General features: G+C 36.1%; 3 protein-coding genes across 3 annotated transcripts; 2 read left to right on the top strand and 1 right to left on the bottom strand.

Moving 5' to 3' along the window:
* Positions 1–1721: 1721 nt before the first annotated feature.
* Positions 1722–2958, top strand: LOC111802080 (protein FAF-like, chloroplastic). The gene has a single exon (XM_023686325.2). It carries the CDS (start codon positions 1911–1913, stop codon positions 2712–2714), a length of 804 nt encoding a protein of 267 aa, XP_023542093.2. The 5' UTR covers positions 1722–1910; the 3' UTR covers positions 2715–2958.
* A 1029-nt stretch (positions 2959–3987) lies between these two features.
* On the bottom strand, positions 3988–17958 carry NLP1 (nitrilase-like protein 1). The gene is made up of 9 exons (XM_023686100.2): positions 17604–17958; positions 17077–17125; positions 15608–15699; positions 15296–15447; positions 15150–15196; positions 15018–15051; positions 4839–5005; positions 4480–4576; positions 3988–4394 (listed from the first exon to the last, which is right to left on the bottom strand). Exons 1-9 carry the CDS (start codon positions 17690–17692, stop codon positions 4219–4221), a joined length of 903 nt encoding a protein of 300 aa, XP_023541868.2. The 5' UTR covers positions 17693–17958; the 3' UTR covers positions 3988–4218.
* LOC147791146 (growth-regulating factor 6-like) lies at positions 7667–10030 on the top strand. The gene is made up of 2 exons (XM_087126878.1): positions 7667–9281; positions 9353–10030. Exons 1-2 carry the CDS (start codon positions 9097–9099, stop codon positions 9606–9608), a joined length of 441 nt encoding a protein of 146 aa, XP_086983004.1. The 5' UTR covers positions 7667–9096; the 3' UTR covers positions 9609–10030.
* Positions 17959–18379: the final 421 nt, after the last annotated feature.

Here is an 18379-nt window from a genome sequence, read left to right as displayed (position 1 = left end):
AGAGCTTCAAACAATACTTTAAAAGTGAATATATTATATATGCAATTTAGACGTGTAAATTTACATTTTCATTTACAATAAATTAGTCAATGTTTATCAAATAAATATGTCGTATCATCCTTTAAATAGAATGCCAATAACGAATATCGTGTACTATCGATAATTTAAATGTACGACTAATTCTAAATATCATATAACAATATATTAATCCCACTTAAACCTCATGCTTAAGAATTAAAACATAACGTAATCAAGGAAAATATTCCATAAAATAAAATAATAGATCCATAATCAAACTTATCCAATAATTTAATATGCATATTTGCACTAATACGAAAATGGCAAAGAAAAAAAATGACATTTTACAACGATTTGATATGAATTCATTAACTCTAATCTGTCATTTGTAACTCAATTTAAGAAAAAAATACCACGAGTAGTTTAAAATTTATAATGTTTATATTTAGGGTTTTCATAAAATCAATGAACCGGTTTCTACCCAACGAGCCATATCTTTCAATAAAAAGCTTATGACCCTTCCCTCTCTTGGATTGATCATGAGTTTTATCGATTTAGGATCAAGTTCTCCTCAGCCACCACGCCACTATGTGTTGATGATTTTAGAGAGTTTGTCATCTAAGTTGCCACGAAAAATGTGTTTGTTGTTAGCTCCAATAACATAAGCACAGGAATCTTCAGTTGGACGCAAAGAAGTACATGCTAGTTCAATCCAAGTCGAACTTTGACTTAGTGCATCAAGCACGATTCAAACATTATTTGGTGCGATTTGTTCCAATTTTCATGCACCCAACTCCTATTCAATAGATCGATTCAATAGGTGTAGGTCAATTCAAGGCATTCCAGGTTAGTTTACCCTTTGTTTTGGCTGTCAGGTCAATTCAAGGCATTCCAGGTTAGTTTACCCTTTGTTTTGGCTGTCAGGTCAATTCAAGGGATAGTTTATCCTTTAGGAGTCTATCACTAGGTTAATTGAGTATTTTTAGCATCATATATGAGTTTTAAGATGAAAACGTACACGAAATTGAACTGTAATAGATTTATTTAAACTTCCTGAAATCCCAACTAAATTATTGTAACGTCTATTCCTTTCCACTCGAACTTATTTGAAAAACCTCATGACATGCATACAGTAACAATTCTACCAAAAGTTCTGCTGAAATGTACAGGATGCGAACTCAAAAGATTGATTAGATACCCAATAAAAAAAAAAAAAATTTGAAACGATTACGACAATACATTTCTTCACCCAACAAAGAATAAGTTCTTTCTCATTAAATTCTTACTTCGGACAAATTCACTTATCCAACTTAACCATTAAAGTCCGTATAGCAAGCATCACACATATGTGCACATCTAAGTGGACTTTAACATAATGTTATTATATATATTCACATCGAACGTTCAAATAATTAATACACCTGTTAAAAAAAATACAATTAATCCAAAAAAAAAATCTAGAAAAAATCTCATGGCCATGATTTAGAATAAATTCGATTATTATGTGAATATATCCTCTCTTTTTTTGTTCCTTTTTTTCTCTTTTATTATCCCTCTTATCTGGAATTGACAGATGGAAATGGACCTCAAAATTAACCACATCTGGCTGTGTTTTTACTGTTTCCTTGAGATAAAAAGATAAAAATGCACTATAAAAACAGATACCCTAATTACCACAAAATTTAGATTTGGTTCTAAAACCACTCAACAGATCCCAAAATGTCTGGAACTCACCAAGTTTAAAGCCACCTTCTTTTCATCATTTCAAGCCTCACAAACCATCCTATCTCTTCTCAATTCTCTACGTTTTCAACCATATATTACACTTTATCAGCTTCTCTCTCTCCTTCTCTCTCTCTATCCCTGCAAATACTGCATACACTATCCCATCCATGGCTGCCTGTGGAAGCCTGCAACACATCTTCGAAACCCCATTACCGGAGAATCCAACCCTTCTCGACACACTCTCGTCATGGAGCCAGATTATAGCCGTGACGCCATCCGAGCAGCAATCGTCGTTTACAGAGATTTTTGGAGAGCTTCATTTCAAGGAGAGTTTTGTTCCTCCTTTGTCACCTCAGTTGTCTTTGACAGAATCGAACTCTCCGTCTCCTGCTGCTGCCGCCGTTGATATCATCCCATGGAAAGAACCGTCGTCAAATGGTGAATCTTCCAGTTCCCATGGGAGAAGTAATAGCTTCTCATCGACCAATTCAGAAAGCCTGCAACTCTGCACAGAAGGGCTTGGGTATGAAAGCTTAGATGATGGTGAGGATTTGAAAGGGGGGATGGATGAAGAGGAATGGCAGAGGGAGGAAGAAGAGGAAGAGACCTTAAAGAAACAGATTCAGAATCCTATTTGGACACCTGGGATGATTAAGAGGACAAAATCTGCTAATGTTGATGATTTTCCTCCTCCAATTTCTTGTATGGGGAACAGTGGGAAGCCTTGGGTTGGATTCAAATCCTATAGATATGGTGGAAGGTTTATATTGAAGGAAATAAGAGTCCCTACCCATGAATTTCTACATGCTTCCCGCGAAAATGGACGCCTGAAACTGCATATTCTCGTTCCTAATAAGCAAACCAGAGAGGCCAAGGAAGAAGACGACGACAAACAACAAGAACAACAGCAAGAACACGACAAACAATACGACAAACAACAAGAACAACAACAAGAACAACATGAGGAATAACGAAGAAAATAGTATTGGGAAATGCAAGGTTGAAACTAGCCCACAATGAGATAAGAGTCCATCACTTTCTTAGAGATAGAGTATTTGAAGCTTAGAATTTCCAAGTTTTCTTCTCTAAAAGGATGATTATGCCTTGTGAACACTTTTTTTTGATTTGGTGATTGATTGCCTTCTTCCCTAGAAATTTTCTGTCCCATTTGAAGTTCTTTGTCTAATTTCAGAAACAATGATTTCTTCTGTTTCATTCATTCATATTTTACCAAACAGAATTTAATGGGCTGAAGAACTCCATAAACAAAGAAATGGAATGATACCAAATTTTCCCACTTCCTAACCCGGACTATCTACGGATACTCCAATCACAATAAATCATTTCGAGTTTTCCTACGACATCCAAAATGTTTCTCCCGACGCCTAAAATTACTTCATAGAAACCTTCAATGAACTCAAAGGTTGTTTAGAAAGTAGTTGAATCCAAGACAATCGTCTTCTACGGGATGAACTCAAAGTAGGCCACAGAAATTAAGACCACCAGGACTTATCTACGAATAATCCGATCACAATAAACCATTTCAAGTTTTTCCTACGACATCCAAAATGTCTCCCGACGCCTACAAATTATTTCATAGCAACCTTCAATGAACTCGAAGGTTGTTTAGAATGTAGTTGAATCGAAGACGATCGTCAAAGTAGGCCACAGAAATTAAGACCACCAGGACTATCTACGAATACTCCAGTCACACAATAAACCAATTCAAGTTTTTCCTATGACATCCAAAATGTTTCTCCCGCCTTCATTTCATAGCAACCTTCAACGACCTCAAAGGTTGTTTAGAAAGTAGTTGAATCGAATACGGGATGAACTCAAAGTAGGCCACAGAAATTAAGACCACCAGGACTTATCTACGAATACTCCGATCACAATAAACCATTTCAAGTTTTTCCTACGACATCCAAAATGTCTCCAGACGCCTACAAATTATTTCATAGCAACCTTCAATGAACTCAAAGGTTGTTTAGAAAGTAGTTGAATGGAAGACAATCGTCTTCTATGGGATGAACTCAAAGTAAGCCACATAAATTAAGACCACCAGGACTATCTAATACTCCAATCACAATAAACCATTTCAAGTTTTTCAGACGCCTACAAATTACTTCATAGCAACTGTCAACGAACTCAAAAAGGTTGTTTAGAAAGTAGTTGAATCGAAGACAATCTTCTTCTACAGGATAAACTCAAAGTAGGCCACAGAAGTTAAGACCACCAACTAAATTAATAAAGAAAAGAAAAAGTTCTGTAAATATATTGCAGATTGAGAACTTAGGCCTCTCCCATGTTTTTGAAGCATCAGCTAAAAAGTTACGGATTTAGTACCAAATAAACAGGGGAACTCAGCTCCATTGTTTATGTTGATCTTTGAAACATAAACAGGGGACTGAAAGCTCATCCTGCTTAAACTTCCAACTTTCTAGAATAAAAAACTAACAGGGTCGAGATCGAAGTTTATAAAATGGGGTTTGTGCCATCTAAAGTTAGAAGCACCTTGTACAACTCTGGTCGGCGATCACGAAAGACTCCCCAAGCATGTCTCTTGGACTTGATGTTATCCAGATCAAACTCGGCTACTAAAACATCTTCATCTTTATCATTAGCAGCAGCAACAATTTCTCCGGTGGGTCCTGTCGTTAAAGCATGTATATATCAAGATACTACCTTCTCACAAATCAATGTTTCAACTTTGCAAATGTTGCTATTATACAATACCTGCTATAAAAGAATTCCCATAAAATGTGATCTTGCTTTTGCCATGCTCTGTTTCAATGATCTCTGTTCCAATGCGGTTTGAAGCCACTAGTGGTACCTGAATGTTTTTCCATTAATTAGGTATCTTACAAACTGCACGTCTCTGTGTGGTATAATTAAAGTATAATATCCAACAAAAGCGTCAAAAAGTGCATTTTAAAGCAAAATGTCGTTCATACAAAACTCAAATTCAAATTTTACTTTGGGATAGCTCAAATGGTAGTTCAACAGCAGGCCAGGAGGCTTCTAGTAAACTAAAAACGAAACCGATTCTTATGCAAACATATAGTCAGTTATGTATTGTCGGTCTAGAAACTTACTAAATTGGCACCGGCATGCCCTTGCATTACTCTTTTCCAATGATCACGAGAGTCGAGTCCATCATCTTGAGGTTCAGAACCAATAGCTGTAGGATAAAACAATATCTCCGCACCTTGAAGAACCAGGGCTCTGGCTGCCTCTGGAAACCACTGATCCCAGCAAATGGCTGAAATAAAAATGACTTGCCACCTTTACCTTCATATTGCTGATAAAACTTTCTCAACTACTACATGCATTTCTTAATTTTGACTTTAAATTGGACCATAAAGTTCAGATTTCAGAAGTACAGTCAAGTATACATTCACAAAAAAAGGCAATCATGTATTGAGATGAAACAAGTTGTCATCATTGGTTCCACCAGATGCAACACTAAAATATATTAATGTTTTGAATGTAATACTTCAATCTATAAAATAAAATGAGAAATTTCTTTCAAAAAGTGAACAAAATCAACAATGGAAGAGTGAAAACTTCAACTGGGAGGGAATATGAACCAAAAGAACAAACATGTTGTAAACAAAACGAACGCTAACAAAAATAGCGATACACTTTTGTTCGTTCATATAGATCTAAGTCTGTACGACGTAGAAAGGCATGTAGAGTATTTAGGAAGGATTTGAAGTGTATATTTTTAATCTTCAAGAACCCTTTTTTTAAAGTTACTACTTGGGTTAGATAGTTGTTTCTTATCATCTTTCCTCCAGAAAGGATCCAAGGAAACCATATACCAAAAGCATTTGAAACTTTATAAACTTTTACAAAATCTGACTCTAAACCATGGAATGACAAATGGTTTGAGCCTCCTCACAAACCAAGCCATTGAAGCAGAGTAAAAATGCCAAGATGTTATATGACGGCTATCCAATGGGCTAGCATATTATAGACATGACTAATACGACATCTTAAGCATATGTTGCTCGACCATAGGCGACGCGATCGGAAGTTGGCTTGACTCACTCAGTGCTGAAAGTAAGTGCCGCACAATCGCCAAATCTGCGGCCAAGAAAAAGGCGATTGTAACAGTTGGTATCAGAGCCTAGTTGGCTCCTAAAGTGACTCGATAGACATGGCTACGACCAAATAGTGTGACTTACACGTCGACCGACTAGTCGACATAGAAGAACAGATGCAATACTTGCAGGAAGTCCTCGACAGTATTCGATATCTAGACGAGCGGGTGAAGGAACTCGCTGACAAGACTCTCGCCATTGACACAATAATGGGTCAATTAGATGGACTGCCCATTCAAGAAATAATGTATCGAATGGACAACCTGAGAGTTGATTGAAGACATTGCAACGGTCAGAAATCAACTCTCGGGTTCATTACTCTGGCTTCCTATAACATCATATAATCCAACGGTCAGAAATTCTCATTGTTCCTAACTTAACACACAGCGGGTCGGTCAGGAATCCCGCAGAAATTAATCGACTAACAATATTCATATATAGCTCATGGCTCAATAAACTGTAACCCTAACCATAACCTAGAGTCACGACCTTTTATATAACATTTATTGCAGGCTCACCTTATATGCTGCATTCTTATATATATAAATATATATAAATATATATTCAACTCATGATGAAAATCATACTTCATTTATAGTGTACATGCAATCATAATATACAAACATAACACATATATTAATATATTAACTCTTAATCTTCATTTATAGTATGCATGCAATCATAATATACAAACAATTAATTATAACACATATATTACTATATTAACTCTTAATCATGAAATCAACGTGCTCGTATATTTTAAAACAAGTTAAAAAACTTGTCTAAGAAGTTCGATATGCTACTTCAGAACTCCTCCATCTTATAATATATGCTTAAAAGGGTAACCTAACACAATTTCTCCCAATTAGACCTATATTAACACCAATCTTGATAGAATAGGTCAAAAGAAGTTGAACGGAACAGACCGAGAGCCGAACAGAAGCCTCACACGCCAGTAAGCCTCTCCCACGCGCCTACGGTCTGCCCAGTCGCAGCCCTCACACGTGCACGTGTTTTGTACGCGGTAGTGTCTTCTTCCTCATGACTTTCTGCAACTTTCCAGCTTTTACATTAATTCATTTTATGTCCTTGCCCGAAAATATATCTTACCCCCCAAATTTCATTTTGATTTGTTCTACAACTTTGTAGATCTCATTCCTATGAATCTAACCAGCCTTATTTTATAACCTATTACCCAACATACGTCAAGATAACAAGATTTAAAGCTTCGAAAATATGGATTTTCATTACACATTGCCTAATACAACTTAACTCTTGAGCTTCCATCAGCGAGGGTCTCCACACACGTTCGTCTATCCTCAAGTTTGCACCTCATCATGACAACCATAAAAAACCATAAGATTTTTTTAAAAAAAAAAAACACGGATTTAAATCCCCTCCTCTGTTTTCTCTGTATTGTTTCTTTTTTTTTTTCGTTTTCCAACCTACTCCATTCTTCCTTACTCTTCTAACACTACCCCACATTCCCACAATTCCTTCCCTCAAATGCCTCAATGCCTCCACGTGTTTCCTTTCTCCTATCTCCTCTGTTACAACAGTTGCTTGACGCATCTACTGTGCCCTATTTTTTTTAATTACTTGTTTATTTATTTAGGTATAATTATTATTATTATCATTACACCCACACAACATTTAATCTCAAATCACACACACATACTTTCCTTTATGTTGAGGTCATCACAACTCCTCCCTCTTTCAAGAAATTTCGTCCTCGAAAGTTTCTAATTCCAAAAACACCCACACAACATATAAACTCACATCACACACACATACCTTCTTTATGTTGAGGTCATCACAACTCCTCCCTCCTTAAGAATTTTCGTCCTCGAAAGTTTCTAATTCCAAAAACAAATGTGGATAGACACGTCTAAACTCCTCTTCACACTCCAAAGTAGTTTCCTTCATTTGTTGGTTTTTCCACAAAACTTAAACAAAGGAAATGTCCCTATTACATAAAGATTTCACTTCCCGTGCTAAAATTTTGAGAGACTGTTCTTCGTAGCTCAGATCCTCTTTCAACTAAAGTCCTCATGATGAAGAACACACACAGAATCTACAACATATCCTCGTAGCATCGAAACATGAAAAACATTGTGTACTGCCTCCAATGCTAGCGGGAAAGCCAATTTGTACACTACTAGACCTATTCTTTCAAGAATCCCAAACGGTCCAATGAAACGTGGACTAAGCGTCCCTCTTTTGCCGAATCATAAAGCGCCATGAATAGGAGTGACCAGCAAACTTCAAATTCTTTCTTCTAATATCAGCATAACTCTTTTGACGACTTTGGATGGTCAAGATCCTCTTACTAATTTTTTGTATCGCCTCATTAGGCGTATGTCGCAAGTCTAGACCCAACAATTGACATTTACCTACCTCTTCCTCTTCCCAGTAGATCAAAGTTCGACACCTTCATCCGTAAAGCACCTCAAAAGGAGTCATCTGGTTAGTTGCCTGATAACTATTGTTATAGGTAAATTCTACCAAATATAGGTAAGTATCCCAACCACCAGCAAAATCTAGTATGCACGCACGCAACATATCCTTGATAATCTGATTCAATCTTTCTGTTTGCCCACTTGTCAACCGAATATGTTGACTTCTCTGGTATAAAATGAGTTGTCTTAGTTAGTCTGTCTACAACAACCCATATCACAGTAAATCCTAGTCAGGTTCTAGGTAATACTGTAATAAAATCCATGGTCACCTCTTCTCACTTCCACTGGGGCACGTTTAAGGGTTGTAGTAATCCAACAGGTTTCTTCTCACTTCCACCGGGGCACGTTTAAGGGTTGTAGTAATCCAACAGGTTTTTGTTTAGGTGTCTTAACTTGTTAATAAGTTAAACAGCTAATCACATATTCAGCAACATCCTCATCCTAGGCCACCAAAAACATATTTTCAAGTCCTAGGCCACCAAAAACATATTTTCAAGTCTTGATACATTTTTGTGGCACCTGGCTGCACAGTATAAGGTGACTCATGAGCTTCAAATAAAATCTTCCTTTTGATCTCTACACCTATAAGGTGACTCATGAGCTTCAAATAAAATCTTCCTTTTGATCTCTACATCGTTCAGTATGCATGTTCGATTCCGCCATTTCAAACTACCAGCAACTGCTACCAAGAAATCCTTGGCTCTCGTAAACACATGCACACAAGATTCTGCTCCCTCTCAAATAAATAAATATACCTATTTCTTCTTCTTCCTCCTCACTTGGAGGCAATGAGCGGAGGAAGAAACAGGTTTCCATTCACTGCAGCTCAGTGGCAAGAGTTGGAGCACCAAGCCCTCATCTTCAAGTACATGGCGTCCGGCATCCCTCTCCCACCCCATCTGCTCTTCACCATCAACACAACCTCTTTCCACTCTCCTTTCGTTTCCACCCTCTTTCCCCACAAATATGCCCACGGTAACTTCACCCATTTTCTTTTAACATTCTTTTTATTTCTATTATATCATACAAATGTTTCCTCTTTTTGTTGTGTTCAGTTGGATGGAACTATTTGCAAATGGGTTACGGGAGGAAAATCGACCCTGAGCCTAGAAGGTACAGAAGAACAGACGGCAAAAAATGGCGATGCTCCAAAGAGGCATTCCCGGCTTCCAAGTACTGTGAGAGACATATGCACCGAGGTAAAACCGTTCAAGAAAGCTCATGTAGCTTTAATTCCTTCAATTCTGCCGGAGCCATCCTTAGCTCTCACAACTACACACTAGGTCATATGAACCCCTGATTCAATAGCTCATGTAGCTTTAATTCCTTCAATTCTGCAGGAACCATCCAGTAAGGAGCTTTAGAAATAGGTGTCGTTCCTAGTTCCAGTTCAATGCCAAAATTGACTTCCCGCTCTGATGGCAAACCAGGTAATTAATCAGGAAAAACATCCAAGAATTCATTTACTATAGGTACAGACGATATATCTGTGTAACTCGTTTCACTTCTACAACACTAGCCAGGAACCCCAAGCACCATAGCTAATCAACTTTCTAGCTTTTAAAGCAGTTATAGTCTTAGGAATATTTCTCGGCTTCGTACCCTAAAATCGAAAGCTCTTTCCCATCAGAGGTTCAGTACAGCGTTTTACCCCAAAATAGATGGGCAAATAGAAAGATTGAATCAGATTATCGAGGATATGTTGTGTGCTTGCATACTAGATTTTGTCGGTGGTTGGGATACTTACCTATATTTGGTAGAATTTGCCTATAACAATAGTTATCCGGAAACTATCCAGATGGCTCCTTTTGAGGCGCTTTACAGACGGAGGTGTCAAACTCTGATCTACTGGGAAAAGGTAGGTAACCGTTAGTTATTGGGTCCAGACTTGCTACAGATGACTAATGAGGCAATACAGAAAATTAGAAAGAAGATCTTGACCACCCAAAATCGTCAAAAGAGTTATGCTGATATTAGAAAGGATTTGAAGTTGCTACGGGACCATGTTTTTCTAAAGGTCGCTCCTATTCGTGGCGTTTTACGATTCGACAAAAGAGGGAAGCTTAGTCCACGTTTCGTTGGACCGTTTGAGATTCTCGAAAGAGTAAGTCCAATAGCGTACAAATTGACTTTACCGCCGACATTAGAGGCAGTACACAACGTTTTTCATGCTTCAATGCTACAAAGGTAAGTTGCAGATTCTGCGCATGTTTTTCGTTATGAAGACGTACAGTTGAAAGAGGATCTGAGCTACGAAGAACAACCTTTAAAAATTTTAGCACGGGAAGTGAAATCTTTACGTAATAGGGATTTCCTTTGTTAAAATTTTGTGAAAAAAACAATAAGTCAAAGAAGCTACTTGAGAGCTTGAAGAGAAGTTTAGACGTGTCTATCCACATTTGTTTTTAGAATCAGATACTTTCCAGGGTGGAAGTTCTTAAAGGAGGGAAAAGTTGTGATGACCTCAACAAAAAGGAAGGTAGGTGTGTGTGATGTGAGTTTATATGTTTTGTGTGTGTGATGTGAGTTTATATGTTGTGTGGGTGTAATGATAATAATAATAATAATACCTAAATAAATAAATAAGTAATTAAAAAAGAACAAAGCACAGTAGCTGATGGAATGGAGGAAATGGGAGAAGGAAACACATGGGAGCATTGAGGCATTTTTTCGAGAAGGAATGGTGGGAATGTTAGGAGAGAATAAAGAAGATTGGAGTAGGTTTGAAAACGAAAAAAAAAAAAGAAAAACAAACAAAACACAGAAAATAGAGGAGGAGATTTAATCTGTTTTCTTTTAAAAAATTATGGTTTTTGACGAACGTGTGTGGAGACCTTCGATGACGGAAGCTCAAGAGTTAAACTGTATTAGGCGTTTGTACAAAGGAAATGAAAACTCATTTCCAAAACTTCAGATCTCGTTATCTTGATGGGTAATAGGTTATAAAATAAGGCTGGTTAGATTCATAGGAATGAGATCTACAAAGTTGTAGAAGGAATTGAGATAAAATTTGGGGGGTGTAAGATGATATTTTTGGGCAAGGACAAAAAAGAAATTAATATAAAAGCTGGAAATTTTCAGAAAGTTGTGAGAAAGAAGACATTGGCGCGTGCAGAACACATGCGCGCTTGAGGGCTATGACTGGCATGTGCGACTGGGCAAACCATGAGTGCATGGGAGAGGCTTACTGGGCGCGGAGGCTTCTATTCGGCTCCCAATTTGTTCCGTTTGACTCTTTTTGACTTGTTTTATCAATATTGGCCTATACAAATCTTGAAAATTGTTAAATATAGGTCCAATGGGGAGAAATTGTGTCAGGTTACCTTTTAAGCATACAAATCAAGCAAGTAGCATATCGAGCTTCACAAACAAGTTCTTAACTTTTTAAAAATATACGAGCATGATATGAATGATTCATAAGAAAATGTTTCATGAGTTGAATATATATTTATATATAAGAATGCATGCATAAAATATGAGCGTGCAATAAATAATATATAAAAGGTTGACTCAATAAATAATATATAAAAGGTAATATATAAAAGGTTGATTCTAGGTTACGCCTACGGTTTATTGAGCCATGGGCTATATATGAATATTGTGAGTTTACTAATTCCCGCAGAATTCCTGACCAACACGCTGTAATTTAAGTTGGGAACCATAAGGATTTCTGACCGCTGGATTATATGATGTTACAGGTCACCAAAGAAATTAGTAGACAGGTCGTATTTGACTGAGAGTCTTATATACGTGTCTGAAAATTCTAAATAAGCATATAGAGAATCAATAACATAAGCTAGAAGGAGCAAAAACCTTTTAATGAACATACGATCCTAGTAAAAGAAAATAGGAATCATTGGTGCATAAAAAAATTAAGAGTAGTGGGAAAGATGATTAATAAAACTTGTAGTGACAAGTTAGCTACTTGTTGAGTAAATTAATTCTCATCAAAATTATTTTCATTTTTCTTTCCAGATAAATGTGATGCAGAGCAACCAAAGTGACGAGACAACTGAGCTAGAGACTTCAAGGAATCCTTTTCCAAGTCGATTTTATGTACATGTGTTTTTGTTGTTAAAAACTTATACGAGTTATTTTGAGTTGTAAATATTACCTAATCTTACGTTTATTGAATATAATAATGTGACACACTTGTTTTACTAAAATTTAAAGAAAAAGTTCTGTTTGTACAGATTAGTTTTCAAAGCAAATAATTTGTGTCAGTAGTAACTCCTGTGATTCGATCGGTCGATGAGCTCCTAAAAACGAACCTGACCCATACAAAACTACCCTTCCTATAAACATCTCTTTCCCAATTTCCAAGCCTTCACTACTAACGTTTTTACGCTACATATACCCAATACAATATACAAGGCCCTCAAAGACCATGATTGGAAGAAAGCAGTAATGGAAGAAATAAATAACTTGGAAGAACCACACATGGAAATAACAGAGCTACCCAAGGTAAGAAAATAGTAGGGCGCGGATGGTTTTTTACCATCAAATACAAGGCAAATGGTGAGACAGATAGATATAAAGCAAGACTAGTTGCAAAAGGGTTTACCCAATCATATGGCATTGACTACCAAGAAACATTTGCTCCTGTAGCAAAACTAAACATCTGTGCTTCTCTCCCAGCTGTGAATTTGATTGGGTTCTTCCCCAATTAGACAAAAAAAGAAATGTTTTCCTTAATGGACTTAGAAGAAGAGGTTTACATGGTGTTCCTATTGGAATGGAGACACCAGAAACTACAAGTATGCGCACACAAGAAATCCCATTATGGTCTAAAACAATCTCAGAAGGCATGGTTTGAGAAGTTTTCAAAAGTTGTAAAAAACACGATCTTGGCAAGTGCGCGCCCACGGCTAGTACTTCTATTGATCCTAATCACGATCTAGGCAACAAAATGTTAAAGCTAACAAAGAACAATATCAAAGACTAGTTGGAAAACTTATATATTTCACTCACACTAGACTTCACATCTGTTTTGCAGTTAGCTATGTAAGCCAATTTATAAAACCCCAACCAAAGAATATATGCAAGCAGTCTACATGTTCTAAGATGCCTAAAAGGAACACCTAGAGAACGATTGTATTTCCAGAAGTCAACAAAAAGAAAGATCGAAGTCTCCACTGGTATTAATTGGGAAAAGTTCAAAAAGTAGATTGAAGATCAACTACCGGCTGTTGTAGGTATGTGCAACCTAGTAACATGGCAGAGTAAAAACATCCAGTAATATCAAGAAGCAGTGCCAAAGTTGAGAAATAGGAGCTCTCGCACAAGGAAATGTGAAGGAATATGGATCCAAAGAATTTTATCCGAACTAAAAGTAACATCAAAGGCACCAAATGGAAGTCTACTGTGATAACCAAGCCACCATAAGTATTGCCAAAGACCCAATTCACCTCAATCATACAAAGCATTTGGAAATTGATCGTCAATACATCAAAGAGAGAATTGAAAGCAAGAGTATGTGATAAGGATCGTGGTGTTCCAAATGTTCCAAATGAACCTATTACACGATCCAAGGTTAAGAAGATTCAACAAGCATTCATTCGTCATCTACAAAATTGGATAGGCTCGGTTCAACCTCCATTTCATGTGTTACAAGCTGATTCGATTGAGGAATGACCATTTGAAGCTTCGAAAAGGAATATTTGCACGATTGAAGTGGAGAATGGGGTTGCTATAAATAACACTTGATTGATAATTTATTAGCAAACTTTATTTATTATTTTAATTTCATAACTTCTTGTAGTGGGTAAAAGGGTGGGAAGTTACTTGTCAAAATGGTCCTAACTTCTTTTTTAGTGGACATCTGAAGGGTAGTGGGGAGTAATTTTCCAATCATGGCCACTAACTTCTTTTGATGGGCATTTGAAGAGTTGGAAGTTTCTTTTTGGGGAGAGACTATAAATACCCACAAATTAATATGTAAAAAGGCATATTTTTTATGAATGAAATTGAGCTCTCAAGTTGAGACTTACCCCTTAGAAATTTGAGCATCATTTTTGTCATTTCTAAGTTTCAAACAACTCTTGTGGTAGATTGCATCCGAGTCATTCAATCAAGTTTTGATCAAGTTTGATGGTGAAGTGACACAATTTAGAACAAGGTTCCAAATCTTGCTTATAGATCTTTGATCTTGAGAGGTAATCTAATTCTAGCTTATCTCTTGGTGGATCCAAATTTAGTATAAGAAGGGGTTAATTTCTTTAATTCAAGAGTTCTTGCTTAAACAAAAGCTTGGATCATTGGACTGAAGCTTAGGATTGTCTTATCAGTATGTTTCTCAATTACATATCAACCAAGATGCAAATGGTCAATTTCTCATAAAGGCATTATTCAAAGGCATATTTGATGACCTAAAAGCCACATATTTTCTCCTTCCCTTGTTTCTTTTTCTTACCGTTAGGGTTCCCCCTTGTTACCACTAGCTGTATTTCCTTAACTGTACAAATTCACCTCTTTAAATCTATGGTTGTAATATACTGAAAACATAATACAATAGTATTTTTCTTCTCTAGTAAATCAACACCAACAATTCCTTTTGATTTAATTCAGATCTATTAATGGATAGTACTGACAACTAGCTATAGTGTCTGCCAATAGCAATTATCAAGGACCACAATGAAACTTTTGAAAGATCATGGACCAAACTATAAAATTTTATAGTAGTGCAAGAAGCAAAACAATTATATCTTACCAACTCCAATCTTCGCAAATTTTGTCTGGAAAACCTGTTCAAGCATCAAAAAGAATGATGATGAGTTCCACTCATTATCGAATTCAATTCCAATTAATGTGCAGATTAAAAAGACTAAACAAAAGCACTCACTTTAAACCCAGTGTCGCCAGGATTAAAGTAGAACTTCTCCTGATAGCCTGTAGAAAATTAATTGTTAAATATTTAAAAAAAAAAAAAAAAAAAAAAAAGAAATACACGAAATTCTGTGTCAGAAAATATTATATGTTATTTTCTACCTGGTCCATCTGGGATATGGGACTTTCTGTAAAGTCCAAGATCTGACCCATCAGCATCAATTATGGCTATGGAGTTATAATGGGCATTATTAGCTTCCTCAAAGAAACTAACAGGAATCACCACACTTAACTCTTTTGCAAGTTGTTGCATCCTAGACAAAAAAACAGATACTGAAATAAGTTTGACAGAAAAGTATCTGTAAAAGATGAAGTCGAGAATGTGTCACTCTGATTTGAGGTCTGAAATAGACAAAGTGTAAACATATCCTGAATGCCAAATAAAGAGAAATGTCATTGTCAATTTAACTTTACCTAAGAATTGTCGGATGGCCTTTATAAGGCTTGGCTCGTTGAATAAAATCCTCCCTTTGTGCCTGGCAGAAGTAGTAGCCTTCAAACAGTTCCTGTGAAAATCCGTAACGAAAAGTTCAGTGAAAAAAAAAAAAAACAAAAAAAAAAAAATCGCTAGTTGCTACCAGTTGACTACAAAGAAAAAGAATCACTTGTCTGGTTTGTTTGTCCCTTAGCAAACAGTGTCTTTACAATAGATGCATAAAGCACTATTTAACAATTTCCACATGAAGCAACAAGATAGCAACAGGACCGTCACAATGTAACATTCACTGACTGCTTATGCATATGCTGCACTAGCATTTGATTCAGTCGCTTATATATATCTTTTCCTTGAACATACTGTTTTTGAATCATATTGATATGAACAACAACCAAGGAATTTTCATACCTCAAGGTCCAATTACAAGGACGAGAGCCAAGAATTTACACCAAGCTTTAGTCACTTATATTCAAGTTATGGTGAGCTCGTCAAAGGAAATTCTGAAAGATGTTGGAGCCCTTCCCTACATGTTATGCATCTCTATCTTGAAGCTCAACTTTCCACAACATGTAGGTTAGGACTCAAACATCTTCTAAAGTTTCCTTTGACAAGCTCACCACAACTTGAATATAAGTTACTAAAGCTTGTTGTAACTTTTTGGCTCTCGTCCTTGTAATAGGACCTTGAGGTATGGAAATTCCTTGGTCGTGGTTCATATCACATGTTGGTTGCTTGGTTCATTAACTCCTTTTAAAATTCTAGGCTGTATCAAGTTAATAGATTGCCTCTGTCCAAAAGGAACCTTTCTAATTGATTTCCTGAATGCACACTTTTTGAGGTCTAAAATCTATTTTCTCGTAAATATTTCCAACGAAATCACTTCCAGTTAAACATTGGTCTTTTTTCTATCCTTTTGCAGCTGCTGGGAGAGTGTTACTTTGTCCTCGAGATTTGAAAAGTTCAAATATTTATGATCTCTTAAAGGGGAGAAATCCCTATTTTTCATTGCCTCCTAAGATGTGGAAGTGATGTTAGATTCTTGGACCATTTGTTTACTCACAGCTAATTTGCTAAGAGGGTACGATTCAAGCAGCTTTGTTAGTTTGATTCTTCATCCGTTTCTCTTAACGCCGTAGCTTTACTATTATGAGATTTTTTTGGGCCATACTCTAGAACTAAAATATATTAATTAACAAAGTGAGCGTCAATGTTAAAAACTTAACCTTCCAAAGAGAAAATTTCATAGATTTAGTTTCTAGTTCGTGCATTTCTCAGTTTTCATTCTGAAAGGTGGAAGCTAAGACGACAAAAGGAATCGACCGTTTAAGTATTCTAAATTGCACTACAAAATAGTAGAAAGAGGGGTAAACAGATATGTCTATATATCTATCAACAAATCAAATTAGATGGTTCTATTTCTTAATCTTTCTCACTTGCTCCTACGTACCTGAATTAGGATTATGTTTGCACCCTTTGCATGTGCCGATCTAACCAGCCTGCAGATAAATAAACATTCAAGTTGATCTTCAAACACATACTTATCAACTCGAAACAGCAATCTTTCGAACGGGAGCATAAAAATCAAAACAATATGATAAATTGAATTTACTCTCAAACCCCAATCGCAGCAAGAAAGAGTCTAAAGGAGAAATCTGAATAGCAATTTGTAGATACACAATATCTACAGCATAAAACCCCTACAATCAAATAGAAACTGATATTTTCTCGGTCATGATAAGATAATCCTCAGAACAGCAAGAAAACAGCCCATATCTCAGTTCGTAAATACAGTAATAACCAGAAACAAATTGAAACAACGTGAGCAACACAGTTACAGGGACGTGAAACGATGGTACTAACAAGAATTAAGATGACACAAAATCAAACACCCAGGATAGATTAATGAACTTAATCAAGAAATTCATGTACGCAATAGAAATCCGAAGTAAAAAACCATTAAGAAAAGAGTAAAACCTTTCAGCGGTGGCGACATTAGTAGAGACGTCGTCTGTGCAAGCGAATTGCAGGGCTGAAACCGTAACCTGTCTTCTTGCCGCCGCCATTTGCGGTTCTTAGGAGGTCAGTGAGTTGGGATTGTTCTGTAGTTGGATGAAATCGAGGGCAGCGGAGAAAAAGCAGAAAAGGCAACAGTGTCTCACTTTTTCTTCACCAAATCGTTAGTTTAAAGAGGCGAAGTGAGAATTGGAAGGCTGCTGAGAAACTATGCTTCAAATTTAGGCAGCGGCATGGCGTGGAATTCCACTTATTCGTTCGCAAATCGATGCATTTCATTACCCTTTCATCATCCACTTTTTTCATGTGGATCCATAACTCTAACCGACTCCAGCTCAATACCATGAGCATTTTCTTTTTAATTTTATGTTTTTTTTTTTTTTTTTTTTTAAGTTTATTTTATAATTAATCTTAATAATTATTTTTAAATAAATAATTTTAATAAAATTATATTAAGATATCGTATGATAAATAAACTATATTAGATGAGATGTGCTTATAATTTTTATATCATTGTAATAATTTATTAATAAAAGAATAAAAATAATTTACAAAATAATTACGTAGGAATATTTTTATTTAGTTATTTGTAATTATTTGTAACAAGTTTATTGTATTAATTAATTTTAGATAGCGGTTAGTTTATTTTTATTAAGTCAAGTTATTAAATAATTTTAATCAATTAAATTTTGATTTATTTTTTATTACTGATCAGTATATTCTTTCATTTTAGGTTT

The sequence above is a fragment of the Cucurbita pepo genome, chromosome 9 (assembly GCF_057944985.1).
Source record: "Cucurbita pepo subsp. pepo isolate OVF chromosome 9, ASM5794498v1, whole genome shotgun sequence".
In the NCBI taxonomy this organism is placed as follows: Eukaryota; Viridiplantae; Streptophyta; class Magnoliopsida; order Cucurbitales; family Cucurbitaceae; genus Cucurbita; species Cucurbita pepo.
Note: the sequence above shows the minus strand (reverse complement) of the source record. Positions and strands in the feature narration are given on the sequence as shown.